This window comes from Lampris incognitus, chromosome 20 (genome assembly GCF_029633865.1).
Source record: "Lampris incognitus isolate fLamInc1 chromosome 20, fLamInc1.hap2, whole genome shotgun sequence".
NCBI lineage: Eukaryota > Metazoa > Chordata > Actinopteri > Lampriformes > Lampridae > Lampris > Lampris incognitus.
The window spans coordinates 11398895-11416906 of record NC_079230.1 but is presented as its reverse complement, the minus strand read 5'-3'; the positions used below and the strand labels follow the sequence as shown (position 1 = coordinate 11416906).

At 48.0% G+C, this 18012-nt stretch overlaps 1 protein-coding gene across 1 annotated transcript in view; it reads left to right on the top strand.

Annotated features, from left to right (window-relative positions):
• htr2cl1 (5-hydroxytryptamine (serotonin) receptor 2C, G protein-coupled-like 1) overlaps positions 1-18012 on the top strand; it is a 41899-nt gene that overhangs the window by 9260 nt on the left and 14627 nt on the right. Inside the window, exon 2 of the mRNA XM_056300625.1 lies at positions 17136-17336. Within this exon, the coding sequence (XP_056156600.1) occupies positions 17136-17336 (201 nt within the window). The remainder of the gene's footprint in view (positions 1-17135; positions 17337-18012) is intronic.

Below are 18012 nucleotides of genomic sequence, written 5' to 3'. Positions count from 1 at the left end.
ACACACACACACACACACACACACACACACACACACACACACACACACAGCTTTTCTTGTCCTGGAGCCCAGATGTTGACTGTTTTCAGGGCTGGAATAATGAGTCTAATCATAATAAACAAATTATGGCAGAAAACTTCCTGAGATGAGTTGTGACTCATGTTGTCCTCAGAGAGGGAGCGGCTCATCCAGCCAGCGCCGGCTCGCTTTGTCCCCTGAAGACTCACGGGTGAGCTCATTGTGTCTTCAGCGGCGTGCACAGAAAGGGCGTGTCCGTGGCAGAGAGCTCTGACGGTGGCAGACCCTGCAAGGCGTGAGGGGAACGTTTTGTGTCGTTTTGTTTTGTCATTCGTTTGCTTATTTATTCATTATTTCTTTGTTGCATGAACTTGTGCGTTCCAGGGCTTTCTCTTCTCCGGGAGAGTCTTGAGAAAATTATGAAAGGGAGAAAAGAAATGAATGAATGAGGCCTGAGAGTAAAGGTCTGATCTCATCACAGTAAGAAGACAAATAAATGAATGAGAAAATGAAATGGGATGACGGAGGTGAATCAGGAGTCAGGAACACTTTGTCATCTCACTTCATGCACTTGCGTACATGAAATGAAATGCCGTTGCCCCCCCAGCCCACAGCAGTACAACACAAAGACAAACACACATCCAAAAACTACGACAACACACATATCAAAAACAAAAAAAAATCACTGTCCAAGGGAACGAACGCCAGCCAGGATGACTGTCGGAACCCGCCGGTCTGCATGGGCTAGCAGCTAGCTTAGCCCGCCCCGCTTCCGTGTCCTGTCAGACCGCCTTCGGCATTTCCTCCTCGGGCGCAGCTCCAGGCAGGGGCCGTGGTCCCCGGGCCCACCGGACGAAGCACATCAAGCTCTCTCAGCAGATCCAGCACCAGCTCCCCCAGCTAGACACCCTCGACACACCTCCCCACCCTCCTCACGGCAACATCAAAAACACCACAGTCAGCGCCAGGTGGGGCCGTCACCAGACCGCCCTCGGTGTTATCGGAACTGCTGGTCTGCATGGGCTAGCAGTAAGCTTAGCCTGCCCTGCTCTCCCAGCCATCAAATAAAGTCAAAACAGACGCAGGCGTGGACAAAGGCGCTGCATGGACGGTACTGGGTGAGGCCGCCGCACATTTGAATTCGCGCCGCCATGTTATGGCACCGGCACTGGGTGAGGCTGCTGCAAACTCGAATTCGTGCAACGATCTTCCCACACTGGAAGCGGAAAAATATTGCGCTGTGCAAAATTTGGCACAAGATCGTCGTTGGCATCGCTCGTGTCTGAGGATCCATTCCACGAGATTACGGTGTGTGCTTAAAAACTTGGAGCCATTCACTAAAGCCTTGATTAAAGTGGTGATCAGGTCGCGATGCTGGTCCACACTGCTTGGCCTGGGAGGATCTAGTTCCATGGCAACACAAGAGTGAAGACGATGGGATCTGCCACAGGTTGCACCCAAGTGATGGTCGGATTGGGAGTCCGATAATGAACCTTTAAAACATAGAATAACTTCCATTCGGCACTTCCTGTGTCTCCTGGTTTTACAAGTAGTCTGACCGGATTCCATCATTTGAGGGATGCACTCACATATGTATGATTTCACATACAGATACAATTACATAACACAATAACACAAGTGTATGAATGCAGGTATGTGCACAGACACACCTGCAGTCACATGCACTCATGCGCAGACACACACATACACACGTGTGCGGAAAAAACCACAAAGTAAGACAGTCTGAAAGTCCATGTACCTGTTATTATCCTGCATTTAAGGTGAAGGACTAGAAAATGACCCCCCCCACCCCCCTTTTCTCCCCAATTGTATCCGGCCAATTACCCCACTCTTCTGAGCCATCCCGGTTGCTGCCCCACCCCCTCTGCCGATCCAGGGAGGGCTGCAGACTACCTCATGCCTCCTCCCATACATGTGGAGTCGCCGGCCGCTTCTTTTCACCTGACAGTGAGGAGTTTCGCCAGGGGGACGTAGCGCGTGGGAGGATCACGCTATTCCCCCCAGTTCCCCCTCCCCCACCCATCCCCCGAACAGGCGCCCCGACTGACCAGAGGAGGCGCTAGTGCAGCGACCAGGACATATACCCACCCGCAGACACGGCCAATTGTGTCTGTAGGGATGACCGACCAAGCCTGAGGCGACACGGGGATTCGAACCGGCGATCCCCGTGTTGGTAGGCAACGGAATAGACCGCTATGATTTCTCCGTATGTGATACAAGCAGAGCAGAGATGAGTAACTAGGTGTTTCCAGCCAAATATTAAGCATTCTTTGCATCTTACATCTCATCTAGCAGACACCTTTATCCAAGGTGACTTACAACAGAGTCAGGATGCAGATATATCCCTGTGTCATCCAACAGACGTCCTAAGTGAAAAGTAATTATATCAAAGAGGAGAGTGCGTGTCATGTCACTTGTAATTAGTGTAAGTCCACTATGGGATGAGCACTAACAGGGAAGCAAGAAACAGTGGATTCAAAATAAAGATTAGTTGTGACAGTGTCACAACCCAGCACAGTCATACTTCGGGCCATCTATGGATTAAAGCAGGCCTGGAAAGAGAAGGTTTCTAGGCCTTCCTTGGATAAAGCAAGTGAGTCTGCAGCTCTGATGGAAGACAGGAGTCCGTGCCGTCCTTTTGAGGCCCGGCAAGGGGAAAGTCCGGATCCGGAGGGAGAGCAGGCGTGTGCGTGTAAGTGTGGGTTTGGAGATAAACTGGTGCAGCTCTTTGAAATGCCCTTTAAAGCCAGCTGCAAGGTTTTGAGATTTATGTAGGCAGCAACAGGGAGCCAGTTTAAGGATACAAAGAGACCCGAAGCACATCTTGACAGATTGAAAACCAAGCCCACCGTATCATTTTGGGATTCCTCTCTGGGTTTCCCAGCCTGTGAAACCCAGAGAGAAGTGCATTGAAACAGGCTGACCGAGAGATAACTAGCACCGTGACCACATGCTGCAGAGCACCCAAGTACGTACGATGGTATCTTTTGGATGTTGTGTGGAGCAACGTGGCAGGTACAAGAGACAGCCGCAGTGTGGTCAGAAAATGATAGCTGGTTGACGATCATCACTCCAGGGTTCCTTACGGATCCAGAGGACGATGATTGTTGAAGCAGCGGGGCCTGATCAATTTTCCCCAGGAGATGAAGGATTTGGCAGTGATGACCAGCAGCTCAGCTTCCAACGAGTTGAGTTTGAAGTGATGCTCCCTCATTCGATATACCATATTTCCGGGACTATAAGCGGCTGGGGTTTTTTTTTACTCGCCTGTCTGGTCTTGCGATTTATATTCCAAAGCGATTTTTTATCATTTAATTTTGTCGGATGAGTACACTGCATTTCAACTAAGGCCACTAGATGACACTTTTTAATATTGTGACTCAACTGAAAATGCTGTACCACCAATAGAAATTGAATGAGCAGAGGCGCGGTCTATTCCGTTGCCTACCAACACGGCGCTCGCCGGTTCGAATCCCGTGTTGCCTCCGGCTTGGTCGGACATGCTACAGACACAATTGGCCGTGTCTGCGGGCGGAAAGCCGGATGTGGGTATGTGTCCTGGTCGCTGCACTAGCGCCTCCTCTGGTCAGTCGATGTGCCTGCCTAGAGGGGAGGGGGAACTGGGGGGAATAGCGTGATCCTCCCACGCGCTATATCCCCCTGGCGAAGCCCCTCACTGTCAGGTGAAAAGAAGCGGCTGGCGACTCCACATGTACCGGAGGAGGCATGTGGTAGTCTGCAGCCCTCCCCGGCTCAGCAGAGGGGGTGGAGCAGAGACCGGAACGGCTCGGAAAATATGGTAATTGGCCAAGCACAACTGGGGAGAAAAGGGGGGAAAACTCAGAAGAAAAAATGAATAAATGAGTAGAATGGGTATTGATCTGTTTGCCGTGGTCATTTGAGTAGTTGAAAAGAAAATGGCGATTGTTATTAGTTGTCATGGTGACAACACGGGACCGTAAATGTTCGCACTACTCCACTGCTCATTTGGTCATTACTGCAAAGCCTCATCTCAGTGTGTCTGTGACTTTAAAAAAAAGGGGGGGGGGGTCTGCCACTTGATGTAAATCGGTTTATCCGGAAGTTTATCCGGAAGTTAGCCCGCTACAGCGGTCACGGCTCTTTACCATGGCAGCGGTTCAAATGGCCGCCGCGGCTCTGCCCATCCTGCTCTGTTGATTTGAATGGGGATGTCGGTTCTACTGTCATTCAGCTTCTATGGTCACACCATATAAAGGGGACTAATGGAGGTATGGGACTTATAATTCTAATTAGTTTTGGTTTTTTCCCCTCACAACCATGTGTTTTTTGCTGAGTGCGAGTCACACTCTGGTACGATTTGTATTCTGGAAATACGGTACTAACAAAATTTTTTTTCAAAATCAAAGAAAAAAACAAGATGAATTTCCAGTACTGAGGAAGAAAAACGTGACAGCAAGTTTGTGGGCTGAGCGTAGATTTGCTGACAAGGTGACAGAAGGGAGAAAGGGTAGTCATGAAAAAACAAGATAATGATGAGGAGAGAAGAGAGAAAGAGAAGCCATTTCACACTGCATTAGGATGGGAGATGATGGGACTCACAATCGCACATATTCACACACACACACACACACGCTCACGGTGAGATACGCATGCACACTTAAAAGTGTGCGCCCTTGAAGGGCAATTCTGTCAAAGTTATCACACGAGGCTATCTTTGTGCGTTCATTCTGAATTGGAAACAAGTGGAATTGGAAAACCCAGGCATGTATGTGTGTAAATGTACATACACACACGTACACACATGCAAACACTCTCTCCCTTTATCTCTGTCGCACAAATGGCGACACAAACAAATGCCTCTTGACATGGCATAAACATCAGATAAGTCGTATTTGTGTAAGTCTTTTTGAAAGCAGGGGGCCGGCTTGTCGCAGCTGGCGTCAGCCGGGATCATTCGAAAAGCGGTGCGAGTGTAATGTAATAGTGGAGAGAGGACAAGGGGAGAGATGAGAGGGCGGGAGAGAGAGGAAAGAGAGCGAGGGGTGCAGCGAGAGGGTTAGAGGAGAACGAGAGAGAGAGAGAGAGAGAAAGAGAGAGAGAAAGAGAACCCATTCTATTTAAAGAGTACTTAAACACTGGTTTTCAGCCTGTCTCATGTCATAAAAGGGACATAAAGCGGTGTAGATGTGGAGGCGAGGGGTGGTGCTGGTGTGGGCTCCTCCCAGCTTCTCTCTAGTCTGCACAGAGAGTTGAGGTGGCTAACGCCGACAGGTCACCTTTCTCCTCACCTCACATTTTATTGGCACCAACATGCTGGGCCCCTCCCTGCTGTGTCACCTTGGCGTCTTTGATGCGCCCGTATGACGTAGGTGATTTGGAGGGGGGTATTGTGCATTTGTGCTCCATCGGGTCAAATGACACACTTACAGTCACACCATCAGCCCTGTATCACAGAAAGGTGAATCGGTTCATGTGGACACAGCGTTTATTGAGAGAGAAACGCTTCACCCCTATAAACGACACCGTGTCATTAGGACTGAAACCAGTGACTTCATATGCAAATTGCCGTGACCATTAACTGGACTTACACTGGCCGTGTGTACTGTTCACAGAGGATTGGGGAATGGTTGTAATCACAGCATTGTAAGACGGTGACAGATGTACTCTTAAGCCTCCAGTCGGTTCAGGGATGGTCGATCCCTCTTCACATAAGATGGCCTCTTTCGTTCAAACCAGCATTCCTCCCTATCAAGGATGGTCACATCCTCATCCCTGAAAGAGTGGCCCCTGGCCTGTAGATGGGTGGAGACTGCAGAGTCCTGGCCTGACGTGTTACCTCTTCTGTGTTGTGCCATCATCTTGGCCAGCGTCTGTTTGGTTTCCCCGATGTACAAGTCACGGCAATCCTCCCGGCACTTAACAGCGTGCACTATATTGCTCTGTTTGTGCCGGGGGACCTGATCCTTCGAGTGGACTGATTTCTAGTGCAGCGTGTTTTGGGGTTTGAAAGCAACCGAGACACGGTGTTGAGAAAATACACGTCTCAGCTTTTCTGACACTCCCACCACATACGGACTCACCGCTGGTTTACGCTTAGGCAGCTGTTGTCCTTCTCCTCTCTTCGATTGGCTGGTGCACTGTTTGGGCGTCTTCCTGGCTTGGACAAACACCCAGTTAGGATAGCCACACTTAACCAGGGCCTGTTTAATGTGGGATTTCTCCCCTTCCCCGGCCGCTGTGTCAGTGTGGACATTGTCAGCTCGGTGGTACAGAATCCTGATGACTCCTAGTTTGTGCTCCAGTGGATGATGAGAGTCAAACCTTAAGTACTGATCAGTATGTGTTGGTTTATGGTAAACGTCAACAACCAAATGTCCCCCATCACCAATTGCAGTATCACAGTCTAAGAAGGCTAACCTGTCATTTTTCACATCCTCCCTGGTGAACTTGATGTGGTGGTACAGAGTGAATGTGGCACATCCTGAGATTTAATTTTAAGCCAGGTGTCGTCCACAAATCTGAACCGGTGGCCGAACATCTACCTCAGGAGCTTTAGGTAAAGCTACAAACCTGAAGAGTGTGGGGTGTTTTTTAGTTTGTTTAACCTACCGACTCACCTGGTGTCTGACCTCTCCAAATCGCAGATATCAGAGTTGTCAGCGTTGCTGTGTCAGTACCTTCGCCACCGGCCGAGTGGAAAGAACACAGGGTTGAACCTGAGTTTTAGTCGCTGATGCTGTAGTCACTGATGATAAACATGTACGAGCTCCTCAGTCTGCCTTATCCGTTTGCTATACGTAGCAACGTCGCTTCTAAATCTGCTGCTACCTTACTTGTTCTTCTGCATTTGATTGTTAAGGTGAAGACATAAAAAAGGTATGTGCCATATTTTCTTTTTTGTTTTTTTTTTCTGGAAAAGTCCAACACAATAGTAACAGTCAAACTGAGTGGCTAAAAAAGCATTCATGATTTGGATATTTGTGGATTACCAGTGAAATCAGCAAACATAGACTATTAAAAAATACCTTTGTATGTAAATCAGGATTGGCGCTTTAGTTACTGATGTTTGCCCGTTAAATAGGCCGTTAGGTTCACCAGGGCATAGCCAGATGTCCTTCCAGCAGGTCAGGACCCATTGTGTCCGGACATGGGTTTCTGTATGAGCGCTCCCGATGGAATATGGCAGCGACGTTGTTACATCATATCCTGTTTAGTTCTACATATAGTATGTAGAAAGAGGTTAATTAGACATAAGTGAGCCCGGCTGCACAGATGGATAGCTCCAGGCTCTCGCACTAATAAACACCGACCCCACCCCCCACAAACCCCGCCCACCCATTATGAACCCACAGAATTTCTGATGTTGGGATTATATTAGGTTGCCTGTTTAGGGGATTTATTCTCCTCACAAACCAGTTTTTGGATGTGGTTGCTGTCAGTTGTGGCTCAGAAGTTAAGTTTAAGTTTCCTTTATTAATCCCCTTGGGGAAATTCAATTACTGACCCATCCTAGCTGTGATTTGTGTAGCTAGGAGCATGTGGCTGCCACCTTCATGCTGCGCCCGGGGGCCAACTCCAGTTCTTTTCCCATTGCCTTGCTCAGGGGCACAGACAGGAGTATTAACCCTGACATGCATGTCTTTTTCATGGTGGGGGAAACCGGAGCACCCGGAGAAAACCCACCGTAGACACGGGGGGAACATGCAAGCTCCACACAGAGGACAACCTGGGATGACCCCCAAGGTAGGACAACCAGGGGGTTCAAACCCAGGACCTTCTTGCTGTGAGGCGACAGCGCTAACCACTGGGCCACCGTGCCGCCCACTTAGGGTGTCAGCTAGATTTTTCATTCAAAAAAATGAAGATTTTGTACTGTCCATTGCTGAAAGTGTGACTTACAAAATTATGCTGGCCGTGGTCGATTGCTCGATTGCACCCTCTCCATAGCATGCAGAATTAGCCAAAGCATTCATTTTTTTTTTTTTTTTTTTTTTTTACAAAAAGTCCTGTTTTCTGTTGCTTGGAGTCAAACTGAGTGGTGAATAACAGGATGTTTTAAATTCATTCAGTATTGAGTTAACTAGCGTTACCCACCCGCTGCACGCCAGGCTGCAAAGTAATCCTTTGCCAAATAACCGCCAGTAAAAGAGCTATTTTGCAGCGCTAACAGGCTCAGCGTGTTATGAGAGCAGTGTAAAGAGCTTGAGACATGATATTAATAATGGAGACATAGAGATCAATCCATTTCTAACCCGGAGAAAAAGCCTCGCTCTGTAATCCCGCGAGGCGTGAGTTGCAGCAGGAAGACATCAGTGGAACCATGAGAGTGTTGAAGTCAGAAAAGAAAATGTAAAAAAGAAAAAAAAAGGTCTGTCACTGTAATGATCGACTATATTGGGGTCTTTTCTTAATATAAGTTGGTTTCAGACTCTTCTCAGAACATCCTGGGCCTTCTCATGCCAAAAAAAAAGAATTTTGTTTTGTTTTGTTGTTTTTCAGTGGGCGTTATTTGGCGAGTGCTATTGCCACTGAAGGCGACGTTGCAGCTTGGTGTGCAGCAGCAAGCGAGCTGATGCAAATTTGCACAATACGGAATCAATTTATAAGATTCTGCTACTCATTGCTCAGCTTGACTCCTAACGAAAGGCAAATGGGACTTGGGTTAAAAAAAGAAAACATTTTTTTCTTCAAGGCAGCGGCCCTCCATTATGTGCCATGGAGAGCAGGGTATGCAGATTTCCACTCCACCGCGACGCCATTAGTTTCAACGGATTATCACACTTTCAGCCTGACATGGGAGGAATAATGGCATGGTGTGCTGCTGGGCTGGAATCCAACCTGAGTACACACAGCCCTGCACAGCACATGACCGAAGACCGCTGTGTGGAAATGTGAGGCGCTGGGTCCCACAGCCCCACCGCATGGCTACCGCAGTGGCCCCGCCCACCTTTTTTTGTGTGCATCAGTCAATTATATTTAGTTTATTTGTTTTTTATCTTGCGGTCCCAATTGATCAAGTTAATTTTTAAGTGGCCATGACGAATGTAATAAGCTTTAAAATGAGCCGAGTGCTCAGAAGCACGGCTGGAAGTGTAATCTGCTGATGTTGCAGTGGCAAGCGCACAAACGTTAGCCTCATTAATAAAGCTGGACCCAGAGCAGAGATAATATTCGGGGCTGGCTCAGTGAAATGTCGACAAAACTGCAGCCAAACATGCAGTGTACTGAACAACTCGCACACCCCGGTGGCTTTTCCCTCCATTTATCGAAAGAAGGAAGAAAGAAAGCCACTTTATTAGGTCATTGTACAGTTACAATGAAATTCATCCTCTGCGTTTAACCCATCCTGTTGTAAAGCAGCAGCGGGCAGCTGCAGCGCCCAGGGACCGTCTGCAGTTCTTCTTTCCATTGCCTTGCTCAGGGGCACGGGCAGGAGTTTTAACCCTGACATGCATGTCTTTTTGATGGTGGGAGGAAACCGGAGCACGCGGAGGAAACCCACGCAGACACGGGGCGAACATGCAAACTCCACACAGAAAGGACCTGGGACGGTCTGGGGTTTCGAACCCAGGACCTTCTTGCTGTGAGGCAACAGGGCTTTTTTTCTCTCTTTTATAGAAAAATAAACATTTGAAATACAACATACATGTTTTAAACCTACGGGGAAATAAAAGATCTCCAACACATCCAACTCTACAGAATCAAAGAGGATAAGAACTGAAAATTAAAACACAGGTAGACAAGACAGGAAATGGTGAGGTAACCTGCAGGCTTTGCCATGGCTTCCAGCCTACAACCCCCCCCCCCATCCATCCATCCACTACCACCAAATCAAAGAACTCAAGCAAAAATAACCAGTGGGCCACGGTGCCGCTCAGTCCTGCTGTGGCGGGCCGACACGATAAGAACAAGATCCACCACAGCGTTCTGATTTTTAAAATCACTTCAATATGAAAGGATATCATTGTGTAGTCTAAAGTAGACCATCTTAAAACTCTACAAGCTCTAAAAAATAAGAATGGCAAATTAGAACGAAAAATAACTTACTCTTAATGCCGTTGGTCTTCCGCCTCGGCTGCAGTGGAGTTCAGCGTTACACCCTGGCTGTGTCAGAGAGCTGTTTGCAGTCAGACGTTTATTTAAATCTCCGCATGACACTTTATACATACATACACACACACACATACACACACACACACACACACACATATATAACTTTGTTAAAAGAAACACTCAGCAGAAGGGATAGTGCTCAACAAATAAGGAGCAAAATAATCCAGTTTTGGATTTTATATATATATATATATATATATATATATATATATATATATATATATATATATATATATATACTCCAAAACTGGATATATACATAGTTGGCTGTCATAATAGGCTTGACCTCTTTGTTAGGCTGTACTATGATGCCTGTGTAAGTTGGTGGGGCAACAGAGCACTTATATTACCTACATTAGAAGGGACTGGTTCCTTCCCCAGGGTCTTTCTCAGAGGACATGATGCACTCGCAAGCCATTGTGTTTTTCTGTGTGTGTCGATGTGTGTGTGTGTGTGTGTGTGTGTGTGTGTGTGTGTATATATATATATATGTGTATCCCAACAGATGCAGTGTGTCATGTTCTACCCTCAATAAGTGTTTGACCTTCACTTGTTATGCAAACTCCATCGCTCACCAGACACGTACCCCCGCCCCCACATATACACAGATACACACACATACACACATACACACACACATTCACACATTCACAGATATACTCCAGTTCTTACCAGTGGATAGTAGTATATGCCCTACCCCACTACAAATCACAGACAAATGGACTTCATGAGAAAAACATACCTGTGTGTGTGTGTGTGTGTGTGTGTGTGTGTGTGTGTGTGTGTGTGTGTGTGTGTGTGTGTGTGTGTGTGTGTGTACACACGTGTGAGCGTGTATGACCTAAGGCCTTGTGCCCTTTGAAGCAAGGACTGATTAGCGCTTACCATAGGACAGACAGACAAAGACCAAGACAGAGAGAGAGAGAGAGAGAGAGAGAGAGATGGGGAGATACAAAAAGGAAGAAATGGAGGGGAGAGAGAGACAGAGAGAGAATGGACAAGAGGGAGCTGTATTCATTGTACAGTTTGATATAAAAGAGATTTATAGTCCAACCAACACTTGATCAACTGTCTTTTTACGTGGCATTTTTATTCCTTCACACTCAGTTTGAGATGAAATGTTCTGACTCGGACCGCGTGATGGATGCATCCGTGAGGGTGGAGCGTGATGGATCCGTCCGTGAGGGTGGAGCGTGATGGATCCATCCATGAGGGAGGAGCGTGATGGATCCATCCATGAGGGAGGAGCGTGATGGATCCATCCGTGAGGGTGGAGCGTGATGGATCCGTCCGTGAGGGTGGAGTGTGATGGATCCATCCATGAGGGAGGAGCGTGATGGATCCATCCGTGAGGGTGGAGTGTGATGGATCCATCCATGAGGGTGGAGTGTGATGGATCCATCCATGAGGGAGGAGCGTGATGGATCCATCCGTGAGGGTGGAGTGTGATGGATCCATCCATGAGGGTGGAGCGTGATGGATCCATCCATGAGGGAGGAGTGTGATGGATCCATCCGTGAGGGTGGAGTGTGATGGATCCATCCGTGAGGGTGGAACGTGATGGATCCATCCGTGAGGGTGGAACATGATGGATCCATCCGTGAGGGTGGAACATGATGGATCCATCCGTGAGGGTGGAGCGTGATGGATCCATCCATGAGGGTGGAGCGTGATGGATCCATCCGTGAGGGTGGAGTGTGATGGATTCATCCGTGAGGGTGCAGCATGATGGATCTGGCCGTGAGGGAGGAGCGTGATGGATCTGTCCGTGAGGGAGGAGCGTGATGGATCCATCCGTGAGGGTGGAGCGTGATGGATCTGTCCGTGAGGGTGGAGCGTGATGGATCTGTCCGTGAGGGTGGAGTGTGATGGATCCATCCATGAGGGTGGAGCGTGGTGGATCAGTCTGTGAGGGTGCAGTGGATAGCTGTAAAGTGTGCTGCCATTGCTTACTGTAGTGGTGTCTCGACACTGATGACCAAACTAAAGGATCGATGTGGGCTGTTACCTCTGTATGAACGTACATTCAGATTCACATCAGGTTTAGTCATTTGCTAGTGTCAAACTCACAACACTCCACCTCATAGTGTAATGCCTGTGTCATGTGAGCATCCCCCCAGATCAAATTGCTTGCATGTGTTAAATATTTTTGTGCCTGTGTCAGATTTGATTTTGAAGATGTCTGCTTGCAGAATAACATGGGGATGAATTGTCTGTTATTTCTAGGAAAACATCTATTGACGACTTTCGAGATATTCAGTTGATATATTGCATAACAACAACTATTCACATCTAAACCCATCGGGTGGATAGCTGTGTGTTTTTGTTTATTTTTTATTGCTTTTTAATGTGTTTTTATTCGGCTGAAAGCCGTGAAGGGTGACAGGAAAGATGGTTGGGACAGAGAATATGGCAGACAACAGGTCAAGGTCTGTGAGTAAAGGATAGGGTCAGTGGTTTAATCTGCTTAACAACCAGGTTGCACATTTCGGTTCCTTTTATGCCGCTGGTCTTTGCCAAGATGGCCTCTGCATTGAAACTCGTCTCTTTTATCAGCTGTAGCAGGTTTTTACCATCGTGGATTCAGGTCAGCAGACATCTGAAAGCAGCGGTCTGAAGCCACTGAGAAGTCACTGAGAGCCAAGCCTTGAAAGAGGGCAGCTCTTTATCCCATGAAAACACCACACCAACTGGTGTCCCTCATCATTACACAGCCAATCAGAGATCGACCGGTTAATGTAGCTGGCTGGGGCCGTTTTGCTCCATAACGCCACCAGCCATGTCCACATGTACCCTGGTTCTGCTGAATGACAGAAGCTAAGCAGGTGTGGGCTTGGCTAATACTTGGATGGGAGACCTGGTGGGAAAATGAGTTGCTGCTGGAAGTGGTGTTGGTGGGCCAGTAGGGGGCAGTCTTCCCTCTGGTCCTACTCAACAACAAACATATCCCGATGCCCTAGTGCAGTGACGGGGACACTGTGTTGAAGGAGATGCCATCCTTCGGATGAGATGTCAAACCGAGGTCCTGACTGACTGTGGTCATTAAAGACCCCATGGGACTTATCACAAAGAGTAGGTGGTTCCCCGGTGTCCTGGCAAAATTCCCAACCTGGCTGTCTCCATCTGGCCACCTAATCATCCCCCCCATGTAATTGGCTCAATGATTCCTCCCAAAATTCCTCCCAGGTGGGTGCAACACATTGGTGGTGGTTGAGGTGAGTTACCCCCTTCAGTGTGAAGCACGTTGGGTGTCTAGATAAAGCCCTATCATGTCATCCATTATTGATATTATTACAAATGAAAACCTGCAGAAAACACGACTCTTGTTCCGCATTCAAGACAGCACAGAACTTGTAAAAAAAAACGAGATCCGACTTGTGAAGAAATAAACGGAGTGGTGGTCGAACTCAGACTCAGACTCAGTAAATTCAGGTATCATTTCAGAGCTCCGGTTTATCCAAGCTGAGCATCGGTGACATCGCAGTGGGGGAAAGTGGAGCACCAAATGGGGGCATTTGTTTTGTTTTTTTGTTGTTTTCCTCGATCTCCCAGGTTCGGCTTCCTGGACGGCGTTCCTTCCAGTGAGTTCTGCCTGTAGCTACCCTACGGTTCGTATCCACACTAAGACCTGGGCGATGTGTCCACCGGAGACCTGTAAGAGTGCGTTAACGCCATCTTTGTATGGTTTTCCATCAAGATGGTCGTGCTCACATCGCCGGATGCTCTCCACATCTTTTCAAAATGGAAAATATGGTGCTGAAGGGCACAGCTCGTTATTGTCATGTCTACACAGCCAATAAGGGTAATGGCTGGGCAGAGCCAGAGAGGACATGGAAATAATGAGCTCAAAGACTGAGTGGGGAGCAGAAACGAAATGAAAGTAGACCCATTGTTTGTATGTCCTGCTCATTTATTAGATTGCCATGTCAGTTTTGCAAGCTTAGTCATCAGCTTATCCTAATGCATTGCCACAAGTAAAGGTTACCTGTCCAAAAGGAGGTGTGGTTGAGTCTGAATGTTTGTAAGGGCTGGTGTGGGATCAGGTCACAGTGGAGAGGCTCCTTTGTGACCCACTAAAGATGATTTAAGCTGAAATAAGGGGAATATAGCAAATGAAGGATTTAGAAATTCAGCACTCTTGCATATGTGTGACACATTGAGAGTATCCATGGTACATTTTAAAAGTATATTGCTAGGCGTCCGGGTGGCGTGGTGGGCTATTACATTGCCTACCAACACAGGGATCGGCGGTTCGAAGCCCCATGTTACCCCCGGCTTGGTTGGACGTCCCTACAGACACAACTTGCCGTGTCTGCGGGTGGGAAGCCTGATGTGGTTATGTGTCCTGGTCTCTGCACTAGCGCCTCCTCCGGTCAGTCGGGGCTTCTGTTCGGTGTTCGGAGGGCAGGGGGAACTGGAGGGAATAGCATGATCCTCCCACGCGCTACGTCCCCCTGGCGAAACTCCTCACTGTCAGGTGAAAAGAAGCGGCTGGCGACTCCACATGTATCGGAGGAGGAGGCATGTGGTAGTCTGCAGCCCTCCCCAGATCAGCAGAGGGGGTGGAGCAGCGAGCGGGACGGCTCGGAAGGGAGGGGTAATTGGCCGGATACAATTGGCGAGAAAAAGGGGGGGAAATTTCACACACACAAAAAAAAAAATGATGTCGCTTACTTGACAAACTGTACAATCTTCATTTGTACCACACATTACATACAAGACCCCAACAGCTGGTGGAGACATGTACCCACTGTCTAGTCACCATGACTGCAGTGCTGTTTGTTTCTTCTTCATGGATTGTCACCTTGTTGTGGTGGAGGAGCTTGGATGGTCCTGAGATCTAGAGAGCAATGCCGCCGGGAGCCATGCTCCTGGTAGGGACACCCGTGGTGGTAAGGTCAAGGGGGAAGTCCCTGACAAAGAGCAGTCCAACCAAGACCTCAACGGTGGAACAGGCGGAGGATGATGGATGACTTTAGGGACGCGTCATAGCGGCTGGGAAGGCGGATGAAGGCTGCAGCAGAAATGGGCCCCCGGTGGTCTTGGACTCCATACCGCTGGATCCTGACCCAGATCTGTCAAAGACCATGTGGTGACTGTCTGTGCACCAGTCTCCCCATGTTAAACAAAGTCATGCACAGGCGTCCTCTTAAATAGGCCAGTCATACTCGACCCCGGGTGACCGCTGATGATGATGATGATGATGATGATGATGATGATGAAGGCTGTTTGCACACAGACCTGCTCACCGCGTTTGTTCCATTTTACTTGTTAATGTACACAAGAACACCGATTTAATTTCAAGCCACCCTGAACGGGCTGTCTCCTGTGCCCGCGTGTGCTGTATCCATCTCCCTGACCGAGTTTGTCTGATCCTTCTTTCACAGAATTATGCTGGTCTAAAAATATGTCGCTGGCCTCTAACGTAATCCTATAGAGAACAGCAGGACAACAGATAGCATGGATTCATAACAAGGCTGTAATAACCTTCAGCCATAATCTGAGAGTATGTAAAAAATGGGTATAATAGGTTTGATTGAAGGGGTGGGCAGTGTGCATCACTGTGCATAGAGCGCTCCCATTCACACGAATACACACACACACACACACACACACACACTTATACGGGTCAAACGTGCACACACTATCTGACAGTATTTTAATCTCGCCTTCAGTGTTTTCCTACCATGCTCGCCTGTGCACGTGTTCACAGAGTCACTCTCTCACATCAGGGCGGAGCTGGGGTGATGCAGAGTAATGGCGTTTGCATTCTGAACCCAATGCACTTTTGCAAGAAAGTATGAAAATATTCCGTTATTTTACGCACTTTACCTTTGAGTTCACCATTTGACTGATTCACTACTTGTTGCCCCTACCAGAACGTTATGCAGAATGGATTAGCAGTATTTGTCAGCAGGGAACGTAAGACTCGTGTGGGTGCAGAATGCATCTTAAACGTGAAATCAGCAATCTGTTTTTAGGAGATCGCAGTTGAAGTACTCTGTAAAACATTTTCATACCATAGTCTGGTCTCACTTCTGAACACTTTCACCAACCTAAATCTAGTAGAAAATATTGTCCTCTGAATTTATATCTCATATACTAGCAGGCAGGCTTCTATCTGGCTTACCCACAGTGCATTGCAATGCAGTCTAACAGACAGTGAAACTGTGTTATATGGTGCTAAACCGTCAAATTGGCTGCACTGCACAATAAACTGACTTCATTATTCCCTGTCCAGTCACTGAGCGTCTATTTCACCGAAGTGTTTCTGCGTTATTCCTCTTGCATATATGAATACACTTACCCTACCAGGGTTTAAAAAAAGCTTAGCTTATGTGGCACAGTGGCGCAGTGGTTAGCGCGGTCGCCTCACAGCAACAAGGTCCTGGGTTCGAGTCCCGGGGTAGTCCAAACTTGGGGGTCCTCCCAGGTCGTCATCTGTGTGGAGTTTGCATGTCCCCCCGTGTCTGCGTGGGTTTCCTCCAGGGGCTCCAGTTTCCTCCCACAGTCCAAAGACATGTAGGTCAGGTGAATCTGCCGTACTAAGTTGTCCCTAGGTATGAACGTGTGTGTGTGTGTGTGTGTGTGTGGGTGGGCCCTGTGATGGACTGGTGGCCTGTCCAGGGTGTCTCCCCACCTGCTGCCCAATGACTGCTGGGATAGGCTCCAGCATCCCTGTGACCCTGAGAGCAGGATAAGAGGTTTAGATAATGGATAGATGGATCTTATCTTATCTGTTTCTATCTTATCTTGTCTTCTCCTGTGCTAACTTCTGTTAACTTGTCTTATTTTGTTTTGTCTTATTTACTACATATAATATTTTGTGAAGAAAAAAATATTTCGTATTTAACCCTCTCCCTTCCATCTGCCTCCTTCCCCTTTACCTATCCCTGTCCTGCTTTCTTCCCCACATCCTACCTTCCTTCCTCCCCCTCCTCCTAACCATCCCATCCATCGCTCCTGTCCTCTCTCTCCTCTTCTCTCTCTTTCTCATCCAGACTACGCATGGCCTCTCCCCAGCGCTCTGTGTCCCATCTGGATCTACCTGGACGTACTCTTCTCCACGGCGTCCATCATGCACCTGTGTGCCATCTCCCTGGACAGATACGTGGCCATCCGCAACCCCATAGAGCACAGCCGCTTCAACTCCAGGACCAAAGCGATGATGAAGATCGCCGCTGTGTGGACCATATCTATAGGTGAGAGCGCACATGCATAGGTATACCAACACTCACACAAATCCACACTTAGGTAGTTTGTTATTCAGGCCCAGTTCCAGAACAAAATGACTTAAGGTGCATCTGAAATGAGTGGGGGGGTGCACTAGCAGAGCGCGGGCTGGCAACAGCAATGAAAAATAGAGTAGGTCTTGCAGGTCCCGAGCGTGGTCCCCGATGAACAGATTATGCTGGAGCACAGCTAGAAAAAGTTGGTAACAGTAGTAACCAAATACATTGTGTTGTTCCTTTTCAGTAAGTTTGCTTTATGAGTCAGAACTGTGCCAATAACCTCCAACTCCGATCCTTACGGCTAAATACTACCATCTACTGACATAAAAGAGCATAAACGGACATAAAATGCCAGCAGCCATATCAACATGTACCCTGGCTCTGCCGAATTACAAAGCTAAGCAGGTATGGGCTTGGCTAGTACTTGGGTGGGAGACCTTGTGGGAAAACTGAGTTGCTGTTGGAAGCAGTGTTGGTGGGCCAATAGGTGGCAGTCTTCCCTCTGGTCCAAATAAACAAGCCCCAGTGCAATGACGGGGACACTGTGCTGTAAGAGATGCCATCCTTCAGATGAGACGTTAAACCGAGGTCCTGACTCACTGTGCTCATTAAAGATCCCATGGCACTTATCGCAAAGAGTAGGGGT